The sequence below is a fragment of the Kwoniella pini genome, chromosome 5 (genome assembly GCF_000512605.2).
Source record: "Kwoniella pini CBS 10737 chromosome 5, complete sequence".
NCBI lineage: Eukaryota > Fungi > Basidiomycota > Tremellomycetes > Tremellales > Cryptococcaceae > Kwoniella > Kwoniella pini.
In genome coordinates this window covers 537,203-561,253 of record NC_091720.1, presented here as the reverse complement: position 1 = coordinate 561,253, position 24,051 = coordinate 537,203, and the positions used below count along the sequence as shown (strand labels likewise).

The window sequence follows — 24,051 nt, the reverse complement described above, 5'->3', positions numbered from 1 at the left end:
GGAAGGTTTCTCATACAATTAGGGTCAAGCGATAGAAGTAGAGTCATTGTGTTAATTGATCTGTTATATCGTAGAAGTCCTGATATCCTATTAAGCTTGACTTTGATCTCGCTGTTTTTACGGAGATATGACGCTCTTTTCGTTAATCCAAGTGGACGTACCAAGTGGAGGTGTCAGAGACTACAGAGAATTGGTTTAACAGATCAAGCGTGAACATCAATAATGGATTCATACGGTATATGCTCAAGCATGTGGGTATATACAATGAAATATAATCATACACGAACTATAGAACATGTCTTCAGAAGTCTGCAAGGCGCTACGGAATGACGAAGATCTGTTGGAAGAGATTTGATCCTTTTCTCTTATACAACTCCAGGAATTTCAAATCCCCCTTCAGCCAATTTACTTACTCCGCCTTCCTGGATCGTTTTGACAGCACTAACTATCTGCTTGAGAAGTTCAGAACGGATAGCTGGATCTTTCGAAGCTGGTAAAGAAGTATCGGGGGAAGATCGAAGATAAATGTCTATTCCAGCAGGTGTGAAAAGGGTTTTTGAAAAGACTTCATAAATAACCCCGTTTGTAATTTAGCTTATCAAACAAACAATGCATGCAAACAGGAATACGTACATGTGACTGCCCATTGTAATCCGTTGGCTTCATCTGAACCATAACCTAAAACTTCCCAATGTGAATGTACGAAAAATAGATATGATGAACCTTTCCAATCAAATGTTGCTGCGTTTGAGCTAAAAAGTATATTGGAATTTAGCTAAGCTAATCTTACGGAATGGATAATCGCAAGACGAGAGTGAACATACTTTGGAGTCAGAGTATCAAATCCCTTGACTATATGATTGACTTGCTATCAGGCGATATACGTTTTTTCTCAGAGGATATGGAAACCGTACCTGTACTGGGTTTACTACCATCTGCAGCGGATTCTTTTCTATATTCAACTAAATCCTCGAATTTTGTATGATTCTCCGTACCTGCTATCGGAGTGTATGTGATATTTACATCTAAAGAGATCTAAGGTTTAGCTCACAAAGCCATGAACGAGATCTACTCGGTACAAAAAATATGTGTGACGACATGCGAAAATATGGACTGACCTTTCTTCCCCTACACATTGTCTTCATGAGCTTAATGTACTTGATTGGTCTACAACTCAAATTGATACTAGCTTACCTTCCACATTGGTAATGTACTCCATGCGACACCCCATTTACCCATAAACCAACTCCTATCAAAGGTTCCTTCTGATAACGAGGCGTGACCGGATGATGGTGGATGAAGAGCGATTTCGGTGATTGACATTATGTAGTTGATAGATCTAAAGAGCTCTTTCGAGGGCAATCACAAAATTAGATACAAGAATGAGCGATTGATTGATCTATAAGTGCGATTAAGAGTAGTTGTGAATTGAAATTGTATTGACAATGTTGTAAGCCGCTCTGAAACGTTCTCTAGGCGTTTTAGTTGAACTGAATTGTGCAATTTAACTAAAAATGTAAACAAATGACGTAAGGGTGATCGAAGCTTTTTATAATACTTTTCAATACCCATTCAGGCATTCTTATTGTGCGGATTTGCTGTGGAGACAACCCATTTAGGCTGAGAAGCTCCAAGCGCAATTCCCATATATGCATACAACAGATCGATATAAAGTACAATGTGTCATGACGAGCCCCTCTATCTACTTGCTGCTAAATCGCTAAACTCGCTTTGAGATCCTCCCATAAACTGCTTTCTTCGTCCTTGTCGAGTTCCATAAATCTGATAGCTTGTTTCCCCATTTCCTCTGTCATACTTTGTCCAGAGATTTTTCTGGTTCGACTAGGTGAAGGAGGAGCAGGATAATTTTCTGGGAATAAGGTTGAACGTGAAGCTGAATGAAGTGATCTTTGTGTCGTCAATGATAAGAATGTTTGGTGAGAATGATGATATAATCTATGTATGCGCAATTTTTGTCAGTACGACCATATGTCAAAATGATTCACCTTGTGCAGCAAACTGTGATTTGACTTACGACCAAACTTGTTTATTGGAAGCTTCGTCTTCGGCTATACTATCCATTGCTTTTGTTTTGAAACTCTTCTTCAGAGCATGTAGTAAATGCGAGACGTGATCAACTCTTGGCCTATCATGTGAAAATATCAGCGCCCGCCTCTTCGAACGTTAATTAGCTGACATACCTCCATATAGACAAGCGTCCTTTAGCTTGCCATATTTTGGTTTTGGGATCAACCAATGCTGCAAAAATTCATTACATGAGCTGAAAGTACAGATGATATGGTTCTGATGCCAACTAGCTTTAGTCCAAACGCACGATGGAAAACATCAGAATCAAATCGTAATGTTGGACCGTTCTGAGGGTAAGTTGGTGGGAACAGTAGTGTGAAACGCAATATCGAGCCTGCGTACGGGCCTGATGCACAGACGTGAGAGTCAGCGTTGTACATGCAGAGCAAAAGTATCTATGAGAAAGGGCGTTGAAATGATTGATAGGTAGTTTCAATGTTGTACCCAGCTTTCACCATCAGACAAATGCACAGGCTCACCATGATGAACAAAAAATACACCATTCCACCTCAGCATTGAATCTTTGCACGGAGTGATATATATACCCTCCGGACATCCCTTCGGTGATCTTAACGAATTACTGGATTTTACACAGCGGGGTCAGTATTGTACTTCTTCGCATTCTTGCCGATGGCCAGGAGGCGATTTGCGGAATGTGAATGGAGGACATACAATTCAATAGCTAATTCAGTAGCTAGTAGAGGTGAGATATCAGAGACCACCGGCTGAATAGGTCTAGGTGACCTTATTGGTGAAGAGAACATGGTTGGAGTTTGTCTCGCAGTGGGAATGTAATTTGAGGCTGTACTCGGAATTATGCTAATTATGATCACCAAGTTGATTTATGCGTTCAACCGAGGAAGAAGGTATTTAAACCGGATACCTTCCCGCCGGATTAGGTGAAACAGTGTGGGGTAAGTGGGGGATGACAACCCAAGGTGAATGAGTAGTAATAAAAGCTATATTTAGTATACCCGAATTCGTCATTCATTTAGGCTTTCCGTCAAGTTAATTCGAATTTACCTAATGAACGCGATGTGACTCGAATAAATCGTGAAGATCTTACTAATCTTTCTCATAACAAATATCCCTATTTATTCAAACTGATTTGATTGACTTGAGTATATAAAAGAACAAGAAGATAAACGATTCAAGACTAATTCAATTTTATCTGAACATCAATTTGAAGAAGAAGAAGAAGAACGAACAAATTCTAAGTAAATAACCAAAATGTCATCTATCAAAGATCAACGTATAGGTTATGTAGGTCTTGGAAATATGGGATCACATATAGCTACAAATTTATCAAAATATATAAGTGAAAATGATTTACCTCCTTTAACAATTTGGAATAGATCAAAAGAAAAATATAATTTTTTAAAAAATAATAAAAAATTAAATCAAAATAAAATTATTTATTCAAATGAATTAATAGAAGTTATTAAAAATTCGAATATTATTTTTACAATGTTAATTAATGATAATGTTTCTGAAAATATTTTTGAACAATTTTTTAATTATTTAAAAGAAAATCAAAAAAATGAAAAACAAAATTTAATTTTTATAGATCAAAGTAGTTTAAAATCAATTACAAGTGAAAAATTATTTAAAAAATTTAAATCAATTAATTCTTTTTATTTATCATGTCCTGTTTTTGGTAGACCACCAATGGCAGAATCTTCTAAACTTTTAATAATTTCTTCTGGACCTTTTGAAATTAAAGAAAAAATTAAACATTTATTAAATCCTATTATAGGTAATAGATTAATTGATGTAGGAGAAGATGTTAAAAAGGGTAAATTAAAATAAATTCCTCTCCTATAAAAAATTGTCCAAAATAACTTACATTTTAATGGGATATTTTTTTAGCTACTGCAATTAAGTCAATGGGTAATATGGTTTTATTAGGTTGGATTCAACTTTTATCAGAATCATATGCTTTGGGAGATTCAATTGGAATTGATCCTTCAATTTTTGATGAATTTCTACGTAAGTCAATTTATCATTTCAATTGAGTTTCGCTAATATTCCTCCTTTTGAACTTAAATTTAGAAAAATTTATACCTGCTCCTCCATTACTTGCTTATTCAAATACGATTTCAAAGGGACTTTTCCCATCCGGCGGAGGATTTAGCATAGATGGTGGATTGAAAGGTGAGTCATTACGATCTCACATTTCCTCTTGAGCCCAACTCGCTCATTGCGGTATACCTATACTGATTAAATGGGGTAGACGCACGAAATATGATATCACTTGGATCTGATTTAGGTCATCCAGTATCTTTACCTACAATTGAAAGAGCAAAAGATAATATGGAAAGATCAAAAGAATTAGGAGGAAAAGATCAAGATTGGAGTTCATTAGCTGCTGCCGTACGAGAACAAGCGGGATTGGAACCTTATAGAGAAGGTACGAATGGTGGGAAAGGCGAATAAGGGAGGCTCAGATAATCTCCACATTCTCTTTATGGCTAGCTCTTTGGATCGATGTCTCGATCAAATCGTGAGTGGTCCGAGGCGGAAGAGGAGACCGATGGGTACTCAGAGAATGCATCAATTTACTTGACGCATACTCGATCATCTGAATGGATACGGATATTATACAACTATATATGTTTATGACAAAGCTTATAACCCTTCTCTATCTCTAACCCACCTCAAGTCCTTCAAAGCAGGATTGATTTCTCGTCTATCTACAATCTCCAACCCATTCGCATCTATCCAACTGGGAAACTGAGGTCGTCCTATGGAAGCTAAAATGATATTATCGAATAAAGTATTCGACGAAAATGGATTATCAGGTCTTGTGGAGGTTACGAATAGACTGGTGGATGTATTGGCTCGGATCTAGCAAGCCCATGAGCTCCCACACAGTTCGAATTAAAGTTTAGCTCACCTGCTCGACTGTTGTAAGATTGTATAGTAATAACTGCAGCTTGATGTCAGTCGGACCCGCGCTAAGATACAAAACAAAGCTCACTCTGAGATGATACCACAGTAAAAATAATATAGGAAAAATCAATATTACTCCCAATAAAAAGCTGACTGCTGCTCCTGGTGACTCGGAAAGTGCTGTGCCAAATGAGATGTTATCGTGATGGCATAAGAGGGAAAAGTGAATGGCTGAGAAGATGACAACATATATATCCCCCGCGGTCTAACGTAGATCGCCTCACAGATTAGCGATCATTACATTCAAGCAATGCAGAAGACATTGCGGTGCACCTTAGATCTGATGAGATTGCCTTGTGTGGTAGATATGGACGAAACTCACGGCAGATAGCAAGGTGACTAAAAAGCTAAAATAATTCCGTTTGCCGACGCAAGAATGCAGATATGAGCAATGGTGGTCTAAATAAGTGCATCTCATCAGCTGGGATAGTTGTGTGATACCCGATTATCAGCTCACCGATCCCATCTACGCAATTTCCGCACTATCTCAATGGCCAGTCAACAAAGATTCTCTTCTCGAGTTTCTCTAGCTGACTCACCAATCTACAATGACTACTTCTAGGTGGTCTGTAGCTTTGGCAAGTTTCACAATATTTTACCGTCACTCTGCATGCCTATGATCAGCGTATTTTGAAGTAACGCAGAGCAAAAGTGCAGCTTACTTGCCACCATTGACATCCAACTCTCGTGGCCAAGCTTCCCAATATTCTTCAGTCTCATACATTGGAGGATCCGGATCAAGCTTTCGAGGTATTATGCCTATCTCCATCGTAAGCTGACGGGCGACACGGAGAACAGAATGTCAGTTTACCTGGATCACGAAAGGCAGAAGCGAGTAGCGAGCTAGCTGTTAAAGCAAAAAGATAGCTACATATGACCAATGAGCGATGTTTGTCATGCATGGATAGTATCAAAGTATCAAATAGATACTCACACGTAGATGATGGTAATAGCCACGCCCGCACCTTGAAGCAACCCATACTCTGTTCCATGAATCCAAAGCCAAGCTCCGGTCGTACCTATCCATACACCCGAAAGACCCAAGAGAACGACGACAATGAGAATGAAAGACCACCAATTATCGCCCCCAGTCACAAGTTTGCCATTCCACCAGAAAGTAGTCAATGGATTTTCGAAATGCTGATATTTCCTATTTGTTTTGTTATGTACTCCCGCAGGTGCGTGGGAACTTTTAGATACTTTCCGTTGGTTTTGCGACCGAGATGTATCACTGGCGTTCTGAGCATGACCTTTTTCTAGATCTTTGTTTTTAGCATTATCCCTATTGACTAACTCATCACTTGATAATTCGCTTGCGGCCGTACGTGGTGGAGTTGACATTTCAGTTATTGACCTTCCTATACTTTTATCCCAGCCTTGATTATGTAGACGACTACTTATATCTAACGACGGGTTTGATGGTTGTTCCGAGAAACTTTGTTGCCTATTATCTTCAGATAAAGCTAGAGCGGTTCCTCCGAACGACTGAACTTCTGGCTCTTCCTCTTGCAAGGGGGATATTGATCTACTTGAAATCAACTCTATATCGGACGTATCACCTCTTATCGGTTTGTTATCGTTACCTTCATTTGATAAAGTAGGTTTGGAGTTTTGTGTACCTGTGCCGTTCGAATGGTCTGAGGACAAAGATAAATTCCTTTCCTTCTTTCTTTCTAACCTGATCGCTAAGTTCGGTTTCTTCGGCGAGAGAAAGCCCTTAGGCGTGGGTAAAGGGGCTGATACACGGGAAGGAGAAGTAAAAGATGACGTCGTTGATCTAATTGAGCGTATCCTCTGTCCTGCTTTAGGAAGAGCGGAATTTGATCGTTGGGAAGATGAGGGAGGAGAAGTCGGTCTATTTACACCATACTAAGGTGTTTTGCACCATAAGCAAGTTCTAAGTAACAAGATAGAAGAGAGGACTTACGAAAGATTTTGTATCTTCCAAGCTATCCCTCCTTACCAATCCACCGTTGTGCGAGTTACCAATAAAATCACCAGCCCCGGCTGCATTGTGATTGTGCAACGTTATACTAGCCGACCTATGAGGTAATGAAACCCCAAATGCGGAAGTAGAGGGTGTATGACCCAGCTCATGAGCTTCATTATTCTCCCTTTGCTCTTCTACCATGGTTTAGCCCCATAGTATACTAATTGCGAGTTGAGTCGAATTAAAAGAGATGTAAATCAATGCAAATATGCGCTTTGACTTTTTGTTAGAGTGATTGTTGATGATCAACCTCCACCGGAAACCTTTTATCCGGTTGACTATCGTAATTCCAAGCCTAATCTGCCACACTCACGGAAATACACTTCACATGCGTGCCTGTGCATAACCTGGATCCCACTGAAGGGTCCGGAATGAGCACATCATGATATAACACACTATCGAATAAAGAAGATACAAGATTCCACTTCATTATCAGCTATCATCTTATAATAAATAACAAGCATTCATTATGGGTGAGTACCGGGTCAACTTCCAGGAAGTTATAGGTCTGACCAGCTAACATGGAATTGTAGGTATCTTCTCTCACTCTGCCGAAGACGACGTCCTCGTATCTGCCAACTTTCCCGAAACCAACCCTTTCGGACGTGAGTAATTGAATATTCAGCTTTCATAGGACTGAGTAGGATAGCTGATGATCGAACGTTATACTCTTAGTTGTGGTCAATGGTGAACAGAATGAACTTCTATTACATTTAGTCAACCAGGGTACCAAAAATTACACCTTGATATCTGCTGGAGCAAGTTATCATGATGTCAATAATCATTGGGCTACCGTAAGTCTGTCGTGTGATACACAATGTCATCACCGATCAGCCAAATACTCATATCATGAGATGTTTAATAGATTAAAAATGCTTCTACGTTGAAATACAACGTACCTATCGTTGCTGGAAGTAACCTCAGTGCTCCATTCCAAGTTTACAGCGAGTGAGTGGTATAATCAAATTTGAGATTGGCTGTGATTCATCCCAAAATCTCTCTATTGTCCTTCTTACAAAATCTAGAGTTCATTCTAATATGTAGTTTTGGCATAGATACCGACCTCAAGAAATTGGATTAACAGTTTGGGTAAATTTATTAGATTCTCAAAAACCTTCTGAACCTTTACATCAAATTACAGCTTTAAATCAAACTGTTTCAGTTGTAGAACCTAGTCAAAAATGGTTTGATCCTTCTTTATTATTCCTTTATTTAATACTTTCAACAGTATTATTAGGTGGTGCTTATACAATTTATCAAAATTTCTTTCAAAAAACTCCTACAAATAAAGGTAAAAAAGGAATTAAATCTTCAACAAAAGTTAAAGCTGTTGTACCTTCTGAAGAAAAAAGTGTTTATCCAAATGTTAAACCATATGAAGAAGAATGGATTCCTGCTTCTCATTTAAAAAATCGTCAATCTAAATTATCAAAAAAGAAATTCGGTGCAGGAGGAGCTGCTTCTTCAGGTGATGAATTAATTACCTCAGGTGGTGAAATTACAAGTGGTGGTGAAGCTAGTGGAACGGAAACGAGAATTAAATCAAACAAGAAGAAAGGAAAGAAGGCGTAAGGGCTAGAAAAATACTGAATGATGAAAAATCAAATGAAATAAGAGTATAAAGTATAAAATATGCATCTTTTGTAAAACTACCTCAGAGAAATCACAACCGAGATTTAAGTGGAAGAGAAATACGGTTCAATATGCAATTACATTATACAAATCGCACTTCACCTTTCATCTAAGCGGACAATTTCTGAGCAACCCCATTAAGTAATTGCGCAACATCTTCAATTTCTTCTTGAGCTAAAGATAAAGAATGATCAATAGTAATAGCTTCATTAATTGATGGGAAAGTTGTAGCTCCATATCCTAACCAAAGACCTGGAGCAGTAACTTTATGTTTATACCATTCTCGATCCTTCAAGTAATTAAACTCTCATCAACATTCCAGACTTCCACTATCTTTTTAAGTAAAATTTTGTAAAAATCGAAAACTCACTTTTAATCCTTTTTCAGATATGAAACCGTATTCGAAATGTTGTAATTTCTTATTAACTTTTCTAATTTCTTTTAATACTCTTTTAATTTCTTTCAATTTCTCTAATTTCGGTAATTTAGGAATTGGGATTTTAGGGAAAGCGATTGAATCTGAATTTGAATTCCCTAATTCGGGTGACTTTTCATTTTGATGACATCCTCCAGAAGTTAATCTAGTCAAAAATGATGGTTTTTCGAAATGGGGCTTAGGTAATAATTTCCTCAATTTCGCTGTTAGTTCTTTCCGCTCCACATCCAGCTTTATGGAAGATTCTTGAACAGCCTTGATGGATTGAGAAAGAGTTTCGAAATCAAGCGAATCGGCAAACGAGGATGAATTGGCAATATCCTCAACTCTGCCCAGAGTCAAATGTCAGCTGATCTCTCTGCACGTAAGGGTTGTACCTTACTCACTTTTCAAGATAATATGCCAGATCTCTAGCGTATTGAGTGGTGTTCAGAGGTAAGATCAAAGTATCGGCCAATCTCAAAGCTGATGCCCTATCAGCTGGCTATTTTTCGAGTGAATGAAATGAGGATCAGAACTCACTCAAAAGACCGATGACCTTGGCTGCGTCTGTGTGTCGGTGGAATCCAATATCACCGTATCTGAGCAGGTCATTAGCTATCACATTTCGGTGTCCGTATCAGAAAGCAGACTTACTTTGCTTGCCAAGTGTGTGAATCATAGATCGAATGATAGTGGTAAACGGGATCTTTGGGTCCGCCTGTGAAGCGTTATGTAAGCTAGTCGCTTCGATGAAAGCTGGATCAAAAGCTTACCCTTGTAGCCCAAATCGCTCGAGGCGATCTACACAACACTCATCAGTCAGCTGACTGATTTTGATGTGACGCTGAAAACGACTTACCCCATATCTTTGTAAGAAAGGCGTGAAATCGGATCCGGATCTGAACACGAATGTCAGTTAGATTCCCAGTACAAACAATGACAGCTCACCCCAAAGCACCAATACCTGATCCCGCGTCGACAGTCAAAGCATCAAATTCGCCTTCTCCGAACTCTCCGAATATGTATTCATCCCAGTTTCCAGCATTGTCTCGAGTAGAGAAGACCGATCTTGAAGGATCAGAAGACGAGTTAATCTCTTCGGCGGCTTCTTTGAGCAATAATGCGATAGACTATTGTGCCGATTAGCTTCGATTACCACATATGAAGATAATGAAGTGACCTACTGGAGATGCAGAGGCGTGGAAGTTTGTTCCAGAAGCAGAGCCATCAAGATTAAGATATGCAACGGCTAACATCGATGTGTAAGCTTGGGATAACAACCGACCGGCGGAAGACATACCATTTTCGACCAGCCAATCGCCAAAGTCTTCAGCCCACTCTACCGAGCCCACTAAACCGTACTCTTCTGCATCCCAGCTTGTGAGAACAATGGTTCTGAGCGGTTTCCAGCCTTTCCTCAACAAAGCTCCCAATCCTCGTACTACTTCGTATTGCGAGGCTGTCCCAGAGCTAGGGTCAGAAGCGCCGAGAACCCACGCTAATCGGGATCACAATCAGCAGCCAACTAAAGCATGAAATAAAAGTAGACTTACCATCTCTGTGATTTCCCAGAATAATCACTTCGTCTGAAATATGTCCAGGAATCACAGCCATGGTATCTAACCATTGCTCAGATCAGTGATCTCCGCGTCGGAGGCAGGAATGTTGGCTCACTCCAAATAGGCAAGACTCTATCGTTCATCTCGTTGACCAAATGAAGGTCAACATCACTAGGACCGATATAGTATTCCACTCCGTAATATTCCAGTCCACCAGTAAAGTACGGACCCAATTCGGAAGCCTTGATACCTTTACCTTCTAAAGCTTTAAGGAGAGGAATGACATCCTCGTAAGAGAGTGGTAGCCTATCACAGAACCATCAGGATCGTTCCTCTCCTGCTTTGGATTGACAGGTGGTGTACGTACGAAGGAATGGAGGGCTGACTGCCACTTTCGATCCTCGTAGCATTTTTGTAAGCTGGTTCACCGGGTGTACTTGGATCTCCTGGGTATTTCGATAACTGCGTATGTGAGAAAGAACGTCAGCACGGCTGAAACGAAGCAATGATAGGGTGGGGACAGCTCACGAATTGAACACTACCCCTTTGAACGCTGCTTGGCTACATAAAACAGGATGACAATTCAGTTTTCACTTTTCAGCAAGAAGAGTATGATGATACGCACTTGTCTAGCAGGTCCTTCGGGATAAGCTTCATATCCATTTTCCTCAGTAATCTCCCCATCGTCTCCCGGATCAGTAAAAACGATCACACCAGCAGCACCGGCTTCTTGAGCGGCTGCATTGGCAAGCATTATCAATTTATATAGTTCCAACAGCGGGCACCCGGGACTCACCCTTGACCTTCAGACCTCTAAAAGATCCGCCATATTTTACCAAGACAATTTTCCCGTTGAAATCGACACCTAAAAATCAACGTAAGCTTCATGATCGATCTGTATCCGGGATTGAAATCCCTACATACCTTTAGATTGCAACAAATCGAAATCCTTCTTTCTTCCATAACCTGCATAAACGTATTTCGCTTTTACATCCCCACTAGCTGACAAACCGTGGAATACAGGTACTTCATCACGAAGTTGTGAATCGGGATCTCCTTCGACTATATCTTCTCGAAGTTTAGCCTTGAAAGGCGGGTCTGACAGAAGCGTGACAGAAGCGTGTACGGGAGTATTAAGGATTGGATAGTACTGATATAGGGTTGCTAATTAGTCAACTACCGTATTTTGCCCGATATACCGGTAGACCGTAAGGGACCTTCAGTCTTCGACAAGTGGTCACGTACAGTATCGACCCATACACCCAACTCATCTTCGCCTCTAATCCTGTTTTGCGATTCCGCTGAACCAGCTTCGTAAACATTCTCATCTGCTCCAGAGACTTTCAAGCCAAGCTCCCTTTCCCATTCGTTTTTGAGAGTCAAAGCGGAATACAGATCATAGCCTGATCCAGCTCTGTGAGGATACGAAGTATATCTCTCTGATGCACTATCGCATGTAATTCACAACGTTATCAGCATCTTGGCCCAATTACTAAATCGAGATAACACAAAGTATAACTTTGACTTACGCTGCTACACTATTGTTGTTGGGTACAGACAAAAAGATCTTCTCGGCTTCTTTAGGTGAAATATGTTTATGAGGTTTTCGATGATGATCATGGTCGTGATGATGGTGATCATGTTTATGACTCTTTTCTGGATGAGGTAAAGAGAATCTCATCCCTTTTGAAGCTATACCTCTGAAATAAGATCCAATGGGTGTTTCATCTTCATAAAAGCCTTTCGAAATAGCATTGGAAGTAGATCTACCATTAAGTAACTTTGAATTGTAAATAGCAAGGAATAGCAGTACACCAAAAAAGATAGAATGTTTGATCATACTTTTCTGCTTCATTGAGAATCTGCTCGATGCTGAAGTCGTTGTAGGTTGAGGAAGCTCATCTTGATTCGGTTGAGATAAGCCTTTCTCGCTAAGAGTGATAGCGGAAGGTGAGTGGGCTTGATTATTGTATTTGGAACCCATATTGAGTAGTGCAATTTCCCAGGCAGCCTCAACTGATCGAACAGGCTTGGTCAGTCCAGAATAGATAAAGAGATGAGGATGCAATGAATATTTATTATGATATCTTGTTAATAGCACATGTGGTACGTATGATGTGAGATGGTATGATGATTTAGTTTATCGGTCTTTTCCGATCGTATATAAACACGTGGTAAACAACGGGGTATGTGCGGTAACATCCTTTGGTATTTAAGAGGATGTTTTCACTTTACTTACCCATGCAAAGGAATCAAATGAAAGCAAGCAAGCAAGCAATACATCGTCCTATGGTATGAAGTACAACATGAAATACATTCTCAGTGTTCACAAGATGTTCCCATTCTTTATGAATCAATCAGCATTCCTCATTTCCGGTGGCACATATTTCAATCCCAAGAATTCAAATATTTCCCTTTCAGTCTCCAAGTTGATCTCGTCTCCTGTTGACATCTCTATTAGACCAGCTCGGAATTTATACCTTCGTCTACGGTTCGAAAGTGAACCATCAATAATTTTAAAAGCATCATGTTAAAAGAGAGAAAGAAACTCACACGTTCTCAGCGTATCGCCTAATAGTTGATCCATTGTGTTAGTCGAATCGCGTCTCGGCTGACATATGGAATTACACTAACTTTAAATCCCTTTCAAACATCATACTTCCAGACCAACTTAATACAGCAGAAGCATATCTATCATTTGGTGAAGATATTAAATCTACACGACGATGCAATCTACCTGGTCCAGGTAATTTGAGAATAACAAATGCTTTATCCAAATTGTCGAAATTTGCAGGTGAAGCATGTATTGGAACATTCATTTCTCTATGTGTCACATCTACATCAATCAATCTCAGCTTCTTTCTCGCTTCGCAGCATATCAAGAAACTTACGAAGTACATGAGTGATTATACCTAAATCCGATAATCTAAGGTATAGATCCCTTAACAACCCTATATCTTGATCCATTCCTGGTGGTCGAAATACAATATCCACATCATTCGATTCGGTTTTACCTCTTCGATATCCTCCGCAGATTGTATAATCGCAATCTGGTATATAAGCTTCAAGATGCTCCATGACACATTCAGCTATTTCTTCCACCTCCTTTCGAGATATTCTACCAGAATCAGTCGTCAGCCTGATCCATGAGCTCGTCCTTTCAGCAGAGGATGACTTACTTTTGATCCAGTTCATCTTTCAGCTTTATCCATTCTTCAACAATCTCAACTTGCTTCATTCCTCCCCTTCTCCTCCTTCTTAATTTGTCTTTAAGTCTTGCTTCTGGTGACTCCTCCTCGATAGCTTCGAAATGCATTCTTACATCTTCAAGCGTTCGACAGTGATGTCTATCATACAGCTCTTTCGACGTATGATGGCCTATCGAATAAACCGTTGCGAATAGCTTGAGAGATTGATAACGAGAGGAATTGAGAATTTTGACGGAATCTGCGATAAAGCCTTTTTGTAGGTATTCGTCTATCTAGAGGGAATTTAGCTCGAGGTGGCATCCCATAAATCGATCGAGAAGGGTATGATTCAGTAGTGGAGTAATAACATACCCGTTGAGCTACTTTCTCCCCTACACCATTCAGCTTCATGGCTTCCTTACCTGATCGTATAGGGTAAGGAACAGCTGTATTCAGACATATTAGCTCAAGAATTGTAATTTCGAATCAGATGGATCTTTAGCTGACCCTTCATGATCTGTTTACGTATATAATGTTAATAACTATTCAGTGGCGTTGAAAGGTCATGTGAACAATACCACTCACGCTTAGACTTCTTCTGTAGCTCAATACGTTTGAATTCTTTTGCTGAGCTTCCTCGAATTCTCTTTCCTCCAATATAGGCCGAATAGCATCGATCTAATTCAATTATTATACCGTAAGGCTTGACAATCTTGTTAGGTATAACCGGGAGAACTTCGACATACCATATCCTGATTGACACAAATTAACGGACTACCACGATGAATACATAGAGCTGGGATATCGACTAATTTGATATCGTCCGGTAATAGCGTCATATCCTTCAACAGCTCTATGCGGGGATGCTGATTGTCGTAAGAGATATCTTCCACCTCTACTTTGACTTTTTCGGCGACCCCATCTTCCTGCTTAATCGATAGCCTTCGCTTCTTGGAAGCGGGTTTGAGCTCTTCATCATACTCCTCGTCACTTTCAATGAATCGGGCATATCCGTTAATCGGTCTAATAGGTTTGATAGGTACTGGACCAGGATGTACGATGTATTCTGATCTCTTTGGTAATTTTGGCGGTTGAGAAGGATCTGGATTAGCTGCATATTCGAGGGCCGAGGTGTAAGTATCGAAAATATATTCAGGAGTAAAGATAGGTTTCTTATTCTACAATTTCACTCCGTATATTAGTTCAATTCTCCTCGCTTTCCGTGTATCAAGCCCATAATTACTTACCATCCATTCTCCTAAGCTTCTAACCAGTCGAGGTTTACCCTTAATAGCACTAATCACGAAATTACATTCTTCGATCCCTACACACTTCCCACCCAATTCATCTATACATTCATATATCTTCGCTATTTCTGTTTCGAGTTTAGCTGATATAATGTGAAATGTCATATTTGCGAATAATTGATAGAGTGTCGGTGCAATTGAGTGAGGGGTGTGCAGTGATGATGAAGAAGCTGAAGGAAGGGGATGGGCGGGTGGACGATGGGGCATTTTGAAGCCAGCATGAGTGAGCACAGAATAGTAAAGTATAAACAGTGTATAGGGACAATAAGTATGAGGTCAGTCGTCGGATGTTGCTCCGGTTTCATCAAGTATAAACCATGTCTATTCTGTATATGCACGAAAGAGGTTGTTGACAATCGTAACATTCATAACATGACGACATTCAATGTTGATCTTTCGCTGGAATCTTGTTTGTCACGTGCCTGGCCTGGGATTTACATTGATGATCTCGGTGCATGGTGACTAACTCTTGTATTTCTGTAGGGTCAGTCATTCTTGCATGCTTACGATCAGCGCTTGAATCAGTGAGATCGACCGCAATGCCAATCCAGGGATAGGCATTCCAGTGAATATGTTGCACACGGGGCAGAAATAGCTGGAAGTTCAATCTGCGGGTTAATCCTCGTTGGAGTTCATTGTCAAAATCTCGAAACTGAGCAGTAAAATTGAGCAGGTGAGAACCACTAATTGACATTATCTACTGATGGACAAAACTAAAGAGTTCATTCACAATGCATAAGAGCCCTTATCCGAAATCTATCATCTATATACTGATCTAATATACAACATTACCTAGCGATAATTCAAAATTTGCCGTATCAAAGTAATTATAATCTAGCTTGTTTAGCCAAAAGATCTTGGGGTTTGACTAAATCATTAACATCAAGTACCTTTCTTTGACCAGCCCTGACATCTGCACCACCTTTAGCTAATTCAGGATTTTCAACATCAACATCTGAAATTTGTTTCTTGCTTTCTCTCTTGAGTAGATTTTCAACATAATTGAAAGACCATTTCTCAGAATATTCAGGAGAAGGATTTTTTTCTACAACTTTTAAGATTTCTCTACCTATAACAGGAGTGAATTTGAATGCATGTCCTGAATCACCTGAAGCTATGACTAAATTATCATAATCTGGATGATAATCTATTAACCAGTCTCCAGTGATTGTGTCGCAATACCTGTATGTTTTACCGAATCAGCTTATCATTCTTCTCCATCATCCTCACATTTATGTTATTGTAACTCACCAACATAACCGTGTAGTTAAGAAGTCTTTTTTGGCCAATTCGGGGTAGACCTCCCTCAAACCTTCCCTGAGGCCTCTCAAGCTGTCCAAGGGGATAGCACCGCTTTCACCTCCCGGTGTCAACTTGGTTCGCGGAACGGAAACGCCGTTCTCTCCCGGACAGAGAACACCTGCACCGTGAATGGCGAGTTTCATGAGACCCTCTGCATTAGGTGGGAAATTATACCATCCATTGTCGAGGTTGAAAACCTGAACGCGGAGTTAGCTTGACTTCAAGGGCCTTCGGAGATGACAACGATGGAAAATCCACGGGCAGGTACCGGATATTGTAATCGCAGGGAGAGGGTTAAGGGACGACAGGAAGAGGTATGGAAAGATTTGGATAACAGAGGGGGAGAGGCAATCAGGACTGGAGAGACAGTCAAAATAGTCCGGAATCAACGTACTACGGGGATATCGGCATATTTCTTGTGTTCCTCTGGAGTGAGTTGAATAACTCCAACACTTTGACTACAGTATCAAGGAACGGTCAGCTTCACTTGCACAAGTTTGCAAAATTCATGAGATCAGCTTACCCAGTAGCGACTACATCCGGTAGACGAACGGAGAATCCAGGTTGAGCACAAAGAGCTGGAGTCCTGTGAGCCAACAGCGCAAGTGTATAAGCTAAATTACCTTCATGCTACAGACCAGCTTGTGAAGATAAAATTTACCAAGCACCAGCAGCGACAATGACTAAATCTCCCTTAACTTGTTCTCCACCTTTAATTTCTACTCCAATGACTTTTCTACCATTTCTCAAAAGACTTTGTACCTCAGCTCCAGATCGAACAGTACCACCTAATTGTCTAACTTTCTTCAAACCAACTTCTAATGCTCGACCAGACTCAGCCCAACCACCTATAGGATTAAAGTATCCTTCTCTTCCTCCAAATTCTCCTAATGGTACACCTTGAGCAACTTTCTTTTTAATGATGTTCTTAATATCCGTTGAACCATTAATCAAAGTCACATTGATTCCGAGGTTTTTACAGTTTGAGTAGGCTTTTGAAACGAATTCTTGTCCTGCTTTTTCACCTGCACCTGAAAGACACATTACACCGGATCTGCCCAGAACAAATCAATCTCAAAACTCTTGCATGGGAAGCAGAAGATAGTTTTACACTTACTCGTGATATGTGTTCTCCCATTCTGGTTTTCTCCAATGATCATCTATAGCCTCAAGGCCTAGGGCAGCAAGGGAAGCATCGGCGTAATCGGCGGATCTGATAATCTGATGAAAACGAGATGACGTTTCAGCGCATTGAAGTGCGATGTCAGACTGTGGTCAGACCGTCTGAAGTCTCACCTTGTTGAGATCTACATAGATAGACAAACTTGTTTTAGCTTCATAATTGGATGCGAATTGAGTTGGTGAATTTACTTACCGGTACTCGCAGCGTCAGGAGCAGGTAAGATACCACATTTGTCCAATATAGTAACATTATATTTACCAGACTTCAGCATCCACAAAGCAGTAGACATACCATAGATACCTACATAATTATCAGCTTATTACGGGATAATCGACTCTTGGGTCAATATCACTGCGATAATCTTTGGTTGACTCACCAGCTCCAACAATGACTACATTGGTCTTGGATTGTGACATATTGCTATTCGATTGCTGCAGATTATTCTCAGTGTTTATGGTGAGAGATTAGGATAGGAGATAGTCTTGGGATACTGAAAATGAGGGACTAAGAGGTCAGAGGGATATCAATATAGGTATCGTCTGTTCGTGAAAGATGAACAGTGTACAATTAAGGACTTCGGTTGAAAAGCGACCGAACTTCGAAAAATGGCTCACCAATGAGATGAATAATTTATGAAGTGATACGCTCGTGCGCGAATAAGAAGATGCTTACAGGCAGTGCGTAATAATTATGGAGATTGTTGATGGTGTCTTATGTACATGTTCTTTCATTCTGGATATAAATAAAACACCAGTAAATTAGACAACAAAGTATGACCCGCATTTGCCGAACAAGTAGATCCCGTAAATAACCGTATCGAAGTAGCGGGGCTTTCCCGATCATAGCCTTAGTTCAGGATGCAGTCGAATTTGCTTTCTACAAGCCATGTATTCGTTGGTTGCCCTATCTAATAATCAAAATAACTAAATACATGATAATTGTACATGATGAACTGGAGGTCATGGGTGTCATCCACACGAAGGTATATATTTGCACGATATCATTGTCAAGAGGAGATGTACGTCACTCCAACAAGAACGATTCAATGTAATATTATGACATGAGATCAACTAAGATTGCCGAATCATCTTTCCCACCTGTTTCACCCCGATAGGAACCGATACCGAAATGGTCCCTTTCGTTCTTTCCGTCACTCGTTTGAGCATGTAACGATGTTTCTGTTCTGTTCGTCGGGCCATTTCCATCATCTCCGCTTTTTCGTTGCAGCTGGTTCGAACTTGCTCTGGGTGGATCGGTTATTGGCGGCCAAACAGATCCCCAACTAGACGAACCCAACAAAGATGTCAGTAATCTGACTTCCGATCAGGTAGGTCGGTCCATAGCTATTAGACTTACTCATGTAGGGGCTGCTCTACCCATTTCGTTGTAGGATATAGATTCTGACGCAGATGAACTAAGGCTGTTGGCCAATCATCTTTAATCGGATCCCATCGTAATTTGCCTAACCATCCGGGTAACTCAGAGTCTCGAGTCGAATCGATACGTCCAGGTATACCCGTATCGTGTCTCCAGAATTTTGATGGGAGCCTGAATGGTAAGTACTGTTACCGCGTTAAAAAATCCAACCATCAGCAATCGATTACAACAATACAGCTTAGTGGTTCATGGCCGAAAATTACTGACCTCAGCGGTGAAGGTCAGATCCTCTGAGATACTCTCTCCGAAGATTCTACCCCAATATAGAAGTTCAAAGCTTTGCCACGACCGCTCACGTGCTGTTTTTGAGGCTTCCAGCTTGTTTGGAGATAATATTCCAGATTCATGAGACAGTAAGCATGAATGAGGGTTGATAATTCGCTCTTTTACTTTTTCATCCTTTTTGGAGTTGCCGGACAACGTTGTATTTGTGTTGATGACGGCTAGTTTGATTTCACCTTGACCTTGGCCTGTTAACTGATGGTGTGTTAGTCTACGTGCGATCTCATATATCGACCAATCAATGGATTTCGTCGTTGATATCCAATATCCATCCTGATCGGTACATCCGTTGACTGTAGTTTGACCCTGTGTCAGATTGATTTGTAAATTTGGAAGGTTCGACCAGCCCTGCCCATTTGCCAAGGTGATCAACTTTTTAGAAGGTCGACATAGGATATGATCAATCATGAATTCCCTCATCAAAGGTCCTTTCAACCATCTCTCGGCTTTCATATTATTGACCTGATCTTCTTGGCTATGTGATTCAAAAAGGGCTTCGTATGAGGCTGGGGTCAAATAATTGAATACAGGTGATGACGCAAAAAAACCTGAGATTTTCATATCGCCTGAGCATATCAATTGTGATGCTGAGGATTCTTCATGGACCCGAAATACAATTTGAGCATCGCACGATAATCTTGCTAATCGGAGATATTGCTGATAATCCGCGCTGATATAGCCTGATTGACTGATAGTAGTTGTGAGCCGAGCAGAAGGATTATCAATGCCATGCGGGGTGTTCGCTGAAGATCTTGAGAACATTGGACCAAGAGGGCTTCTACCGTTGTGCAGAATATTGGCTCTAGATTGTTGTGGACCACGAAACGAGGGAGGTTGTGAATCGTTAAGGGCTATTATGATCCTCATCAGCGATGACAAGTAAAGATTGATCGCAAGGCTTGGGGGAGAGGAGGAGCGATCTGGGCTCCCTGGACGCTGCTTCCACATTCAAATGGGATTTAAGTGGGAGAGGAGCTCGAATGATAAGCTTAGTATTCGAAGTTGTCTCATCTTTCTTCCTTGTCATCGAATTTTCACAAATGGGTGAAGAGACTGAGTGTTGACGATTTGACATTTAAGGAACTTGTAACAATTCCGGATCTATAGATGACTTTGGTCTTTCTAAAACAGGAGATACAATCTTAAGTGTGTTGAAGCGATTTGTCGATTGTTGACCTGACCGCCCTTGAGCTTTTTTCGATTTGGTCATGCTTGAGAAAAGTGCTCTTCAACTGATTGGAGTTCAACGATGAGAAGGGGAGAATTAGGATTCTCTGTAAACGTACTATGAGGATATTAGGTTCGAAAAGTTGCCTTCATCTTGGGAATCTAGGAGAACGACAAACAAAGGGCGTTGTAGGATTTGCTTCGGCAATTCCTTTCGACCATATCATCCAGGAAAGCGAGATTTATCACTCACCAAGAAATAGTAGCAAATGAAGGACTCTTCAAAGCCACAGAACGATGTCTTGAATAACGAAGTACAAAATCTCGGTATAAGGAAAGCAAGAACAACTCTTGAGTTTAAGAAGAAGAAATATGGATGATCCAGTTTGTGGCGCTCAATGATGCCCGCTCAAGCCGTTTGGGTTGGACAAATGACAATTTTAATCAGTAAAGATCTGTGCTCAGCTACAATAATACGAATACTTATCAATAACATACCGGGTAAAGAAGCAAATCTAACAAGACTGATTATGAATTCAAATTTTTGTCGAACATTTATCATATATAGATGTACTTTTTAAGCTATTCTGGCTGACTTCCGAGTGAGGGGCAGTAGGCGATTTATTGGATTCGTTACTACAATCCTTCTGTCGAATGACGAAAAAGGCTAGTCTGTAGTCATTTGCATTCCCGGCTTGTCTCAGGAAAGCTAATCCTTGGGATGTAAGGCTGGGAGGCGCTTTACTTGTTCTAGAAATATTGTAACCTTCACAAAGCAAAGTCCATTTCATAATCATCATCACAGAATCTACTGTACATATTTAATCTACGTTGACGAAATCAAATTACCTAACTGATTAAATTCATTTACTTCGGCCCATTATGAATACACCCAAAATCACTACACCCAAAAATCCAATAGCAGCAGGTAAAGCCATATCTTTAGGAAGCACACCACCGATCAATTCGGGTCCCGCTCCAGGAGTTCCGGGGGATGGACCGGATGTGTGGACCTTACCCTCTTGAGCATAGGTAGGTTCTTCAGAAGGTTTTGTAGTTGGTTCTTCCATTTTCTGTTCCTCCTTGTCGATTACTTCAGGTTTAGGTACTTCCTTCTCAATCTCTTTTAGCTCTTGAACAGCTTTTTCACCGCCAAGATCCCGCGCAAATTCTTCCCAAACTTTACCTCCGTCGACCAATAGTACCACTCTATCTGATTTTTGACCCCTAGCGATTCGAACCGCGTCGGCAACGTCACCATCCGCGGTCATAGTCACCAGATCGCCTTCGTCATCCGTGTAGCTCAATGAGAAGCTGTTGGGGTCGGGGAGATGGACTTCCTGGCCTTCTTTAGCGTTCTCAGCGGTGAAAAATGGGTCGGTGAGCAGCTTTCCAGCTACAATATCTCGAAGCAGTTCATAAGAATCGTGTCTGGCTTGGAACCTATGTGTTCGTCCTGAAGGTGTGCGGAATTTGAATACGTATGTTCCGTCATCTACTGGGACGGGGTTGGCGGCTACGGATGAGGCTGCTCCACGTTTTTCGAACTCGGAAGAGTTATCATCGACAGCTGAAGCTGAGTCGTTAGGCATGACTTCAGATATGGGCGAAGTCATAGACGAGAGACCCCGGCCATGAGTGGGACGGGAAGGGGTATCAGGTCGATCAGAAGCGGAAACGACGGAAACGGAATCGTCGTCACCTCCGGCACCGGGAAGGGTTTCAAAGAATTTACCCCACATGGGTCCGGTATCATTCGATCGATCCTCGTTCATTGACTCGATCTGAGTACACGCGTCAGCGCTATGTCATTTCAATCACAGCCCCGAGCTTACCTGTTCGAGTGTAGCGTAAGTGAGTTTAAGCACATCGACGATACCGATCAGTCGACCGTCGGTCTCGACCACGGGAAGATTGAGATAGTGACCATCTGATCGGTCCGAGTCAGTCACTTATGCCAAATGGTAGAATCGCGTAACTCACTGTGCATCTTCTTGAGAGCATCTTGAACAACCATAGTGGGAGGAGCGGTGTCAGGATGAGGTGTCATGACTCTGACCACACTACATCTTGATGCGTCGAGACCAGCGGCGATGACTCGAAGTACGATATCCTTTGAGGTGAAGATACCAGCGATCTTAGGGATGGAGTTGCCGCCGCTGACCCCTGAGATGGCCGATGTTCCAGCGTTCGTCTCCATGACACAGACAGCAGTGGTTCTTCGTTCTTTCATGAGCTTGGCAGCTTCTCGAACGGAGGTTCTAGGAGTCACTGTCGCAGGGGAGGTCCTAGTGTCGACTACGGTAGTCAGATCTGGTAAAGCCATCCTGTCCTTGAGTGCATCGACATAAGCCATCATAGCTGCTGCTTGAGGGTTGGTGGATAGCCCAGGTCCAAGCTCGGACTGAACGCCTGCAAGAGCGGCGTGCAATTGGGAGGTAGCGGAGGATGATCTTTCCACTTTGGCGAGAGCCTCATGGAACACCTTGGTAATATCGAGCAGACCAACGACGTCGCCATCTTCATTACATACAGGCTACACAGGAGGCTTGGTGAGCTTGCAAGCCGTCAGATCCAACTGAATTCACTAACCAAATGTCGGAATCCTTTGCTAACCATTAATTGCAAAGCTTCGGTGGCAGAAGTAGTATCTCGGGTGACCATAGGATTCTTGGTCATGATTTGAGCCACAGTAGTCAAACGGGGATCAAGGCCTTCAGCGGTCACCTAATCATTCAAGGACACAGAGGGTGAGCTACTGCGCCTCTCAAACTTGGAATAAACTGCTCACCCTGAAGGCTAGATCTTTGGCCGTGAAAATACCACTTAATCCCTCTTCATCGTCCACTACGAGCACACAATCCGCTCGTTTAGCAGCGCAAAGTTGCGAGGCGTCTGCAACGCTCATGCCCTCTGGGACGGTCAAAGCAGGACTAGGTCTTAATCCAGCTACGGTACCCTTTTGAGGCTTCTTGTTGCTCCTCCTACCCGATGTTTGATTGGTCGAGGGTGCGCCTGAACCAGGTCGCTTTCTTGACAATTCACTCTCAATCTTCTTTCTCAATGACTGCAATTTGCCCGCAAACCCAGTTGATTGGGACCGAGATAAAGTAGAATGGTAACGCGGTCGTTGAGGTAGATCATCGATAGATTCGGATTCAGGTGTAGGCGGTAATGGAGATTGGGTAGTATTACCGGAGGAAGGTGCAGATGGGAATGGAGTCGATTTGGATTTTTGTTTGAATGGGTTAGATGCCGTTCGATGGTGTTTCGGGGGCACAAGTTTCGACGCGGAAGATAGTGGAAGGCCAAGCAAGTCGTTGGCCGTGATTGCAGGTGCAGGCGCAGATGTGGAATGGGTCATGGAAGGTCGTTCCATATTTGTTGGTAAATTAGTAGAGCGTATTGATGATGGCGGGGTATCAAGTTGTTTTTGTGTAGTTGAAGGCGGAGGCACGTCATACCCAGATTGAGGGCGGGACATGGTCGATGACAAGTCGAAGTAGGTAAAGGTAAAGAGAGGTGAAAGCAAAGTATGGATATAAG

The 24,051-nt window shown here is 41.4% G+C and overlaps 10 protein-coding genes across 10 annotated transcripts; 2 read left to right on the top strand and 8 right to left on the bottom strand.

Annotated features, from left to right (window-relative positions):
* Positions 1-365: 365 nt before the first annotated feature.
* On the bottom strand, positions 366-1,323 carry I206_103967 (uncharacterized protein; the record flags this gene model as incomplete). The annotated part of the gene is made up of 5 exons (XM_070202861.1): positions 366-565; positions 634-752; positions 825-852; positions 915-1,035; positions 1,195-1,323. The coding sequence occupies 5 exons, from the start codon at positions 1,321-1,323 to the stop codon at positions 366-368; spliced, it is 597 nt and encodes a 198-aa protein (XP_070058962.1).
* A 389-nt stretch (positions 1,324-1,712) lies between these two features.
* On the bottom strand, positions 1,713-2,852 carry I206_103966 (uncharacterized protein; the record flags this gene model as incomplete). Its single annotated transcript, XM_019156191.2, has 6 exons — positions 1,713-1,956; positions 2,036-2,146; positions 2,202-2,259; positions 2,336-2,434; positions 2,568-2,668; positions 2,761-2,852. The coding sequence occupies 6 exons, from the start codon at positions 2,850-2,852 to the stop codon at positions 1,713-1,715; spliced, it is 705 nt and encodes a 234-aa protein (XP_019011149.2).
* A 466-nt stretch (positions 2,853-3,318) lies between these two features.
* Positions 3,319-4,524, top strand: I206_103965 (uncharacterized protein; the record flags this gene model as incomplete). The annotated part of the gene is made up of 4 exons (XM_019156192.1): positions 3,319-3,883; positions 3,958-4,077; positions 4,141-4,242; positions 4,322-4,524. 4 exons carry the CDS (start codon positions 3,319-3,321, stop codon positions 4,522-4,524), a joined length of 990 nt encoding a protein of 329 aa, XP_019011150.1.
* A 192-nt stretch (positions 4,525-4,716) lies between these two features.
* Positions 4,717-7,171, bottom strand: I206_103964 (uncharacterized protein; the record flags this gene model as incomplete). The annotated part of the gene is made up of 10 exons (XM_019156193.1): positions 4,717-4,935; positions 4,985-5,017; positions 5,069-5,245; positions 5,363-5,439; positions 5,498-5,522; positions 5,580-5,646; positions 5,703-5,799; positions 5,852-5,907; positions 5,975-6,909; positions 6,968-7,171. The coding sequence occupies 10 exons, from the start codon at positions 7,169-7,171 to the stop codon at positions 4,717-4,719; spliced, it is 1,890 nt and encodes a 629-aa protein (XP_019011151.1).
* Positions 7,172-7,499: 328 nt separating this feature from the next.
* I206_103963 (uncharacterized protein) lies at positions 7,500-8,602 on the top strand (the record flags this gene model as incomplete). Its single annotated transcript, XM_019156194.1, has 5 exons — positions 7,500-7,503; positions 7,564-7,635; positions 7,706-7,824; positions 7,896-7,978; positions 8,086-8,602. The coding sequence occupies 5 exons, from the start codon at positions 7,500-7,502 to the stop codon at positions 8,600-8,602; spliced, it is 795 nt and encodes a 264-aa protein (XP_019011152.1).
* A 169-nt stretch (positions 8,603-8,771) lies between these two features.
* Positions 8,772-12,623, bottom strand: I206_103962 (uncharacterized protein; the record flags this gene model as incomplete). Its single annotated transcript, XM_019156195.1, has 19 exons — positions 8,772-8,951; positions 9,033-9,426; positions 9,485-9,563; positions 9,621-9,679; positions 9,735-9,798; positions 9,854-9,881; positions 9,940-9,979; positions 10,029-10,210; positions 10,265-10,329; positions 10,381-10,578; positions 10,634-10,699; positions 10,755-10,945; positions 11,007-11,101; positions 11,168-11,200; positions 11,265-11,377; positions 11,436-11,504; positions 11,564-11,789; positions 11,885-12,086; positions 12,169-12,623. 19 exons carry the CDS (start codon positions 12,621-12,623, stop codon positions 8,772-8,774), a joined length of 2,739 nt encoding a protein of 912 aa, XP_019011153.1.
* A 369-nt stretch (positions 12,624-12,992) lies between these two features.
* On the bottom strand, positions 12,993-15,341 carry I206_103961 (uncharacterized protein; the record flags this gene model as incomplete). The annotated part of the gene is made up of 10 exons (XM_070202860.1): positions 12,993-13,125; positions 13,193-13,210; positions 13,274-13,475; positions 13,531-13,757; positions 13,819-14,120; positions 14,200-14,273; positions 14,335-14,344; positions 14,413-14,505; positions 14,574-15,005; positions 15,075-15,341. 10 exons carry the CDS (start codon positions 15,339-15,341, stop codon positions 12,993-12,995), a joined length of 1,758 nt encoding a protein of 585 aa, XP_070058961.1.
* Positions 15,342-15,961: 620 nt separating this feature from the next.
* Positions 15,962-18,035, bottom strand: I206_103960 (uncharacterized protein; the record flags this gene model as incomplete). The annotated part of the gene is made up of 9 exons (XM_019156197.1): positions 15,962-16,316; positions 16,386-16,633; positions 16,831-16,894; positions 16,960-17,022; positions 17,098-17,490; positions 17,554-17,657; positions 17,733-17,743; positions 17,812-17,919; positions 17,996-18,035. The coding sequence occupies 9 exons, from the start codon at positions 18,033-18,035 to the stop codon at positions 15,962-15,964; spliced, it is 1,386 nt and encodes a 461-aa protein (XP_019011155.1).
* Positions 18,036-18,672: 637 nt separating this feature from the next.
* Positions 18,673-19,791, bottom strand: I206_103959 (uncharacterized protein; the record flags this gene model as incomplete). The annotated part of the gene is made up of 3 exons (XM_019156198.1): positions 18,673-18,901; positions 18,976-19,181; positions 19,264-19,791. 3 exons carry the CDS (start codon positions 19,789-19,791, stop codon positions 18,673-18,675), a joined length of 963 nt encoding a protein of 320 aa, XP_019011156.1.
* Positions 19,792-21,368: 1,577 nt separating this feature from the next.
* I206_103958 (uncharacterized protein) lies at positions 21,369-23,989 on the bottom strand (the record flags this gene model as incomplete). The annotated part of the gene is made up of 5 exons (XM_019156199.1): positions 21,369-22,289; positions 22,341-22,435; positions 22,489-23,041; positions 23,098-23,232; positions 23,297-23,989. The coding sequence occupies 5 exons, from the start codon at positions 23,987-23,989 to the stop codon at positions 21,369-21,371; spliced, it is 2,397 nt and encodes a 798-aa protein (XP_019011157.1).
* Between the last annotated feature and the right edge of the window lie 62 nt (positions 23,990-24,051).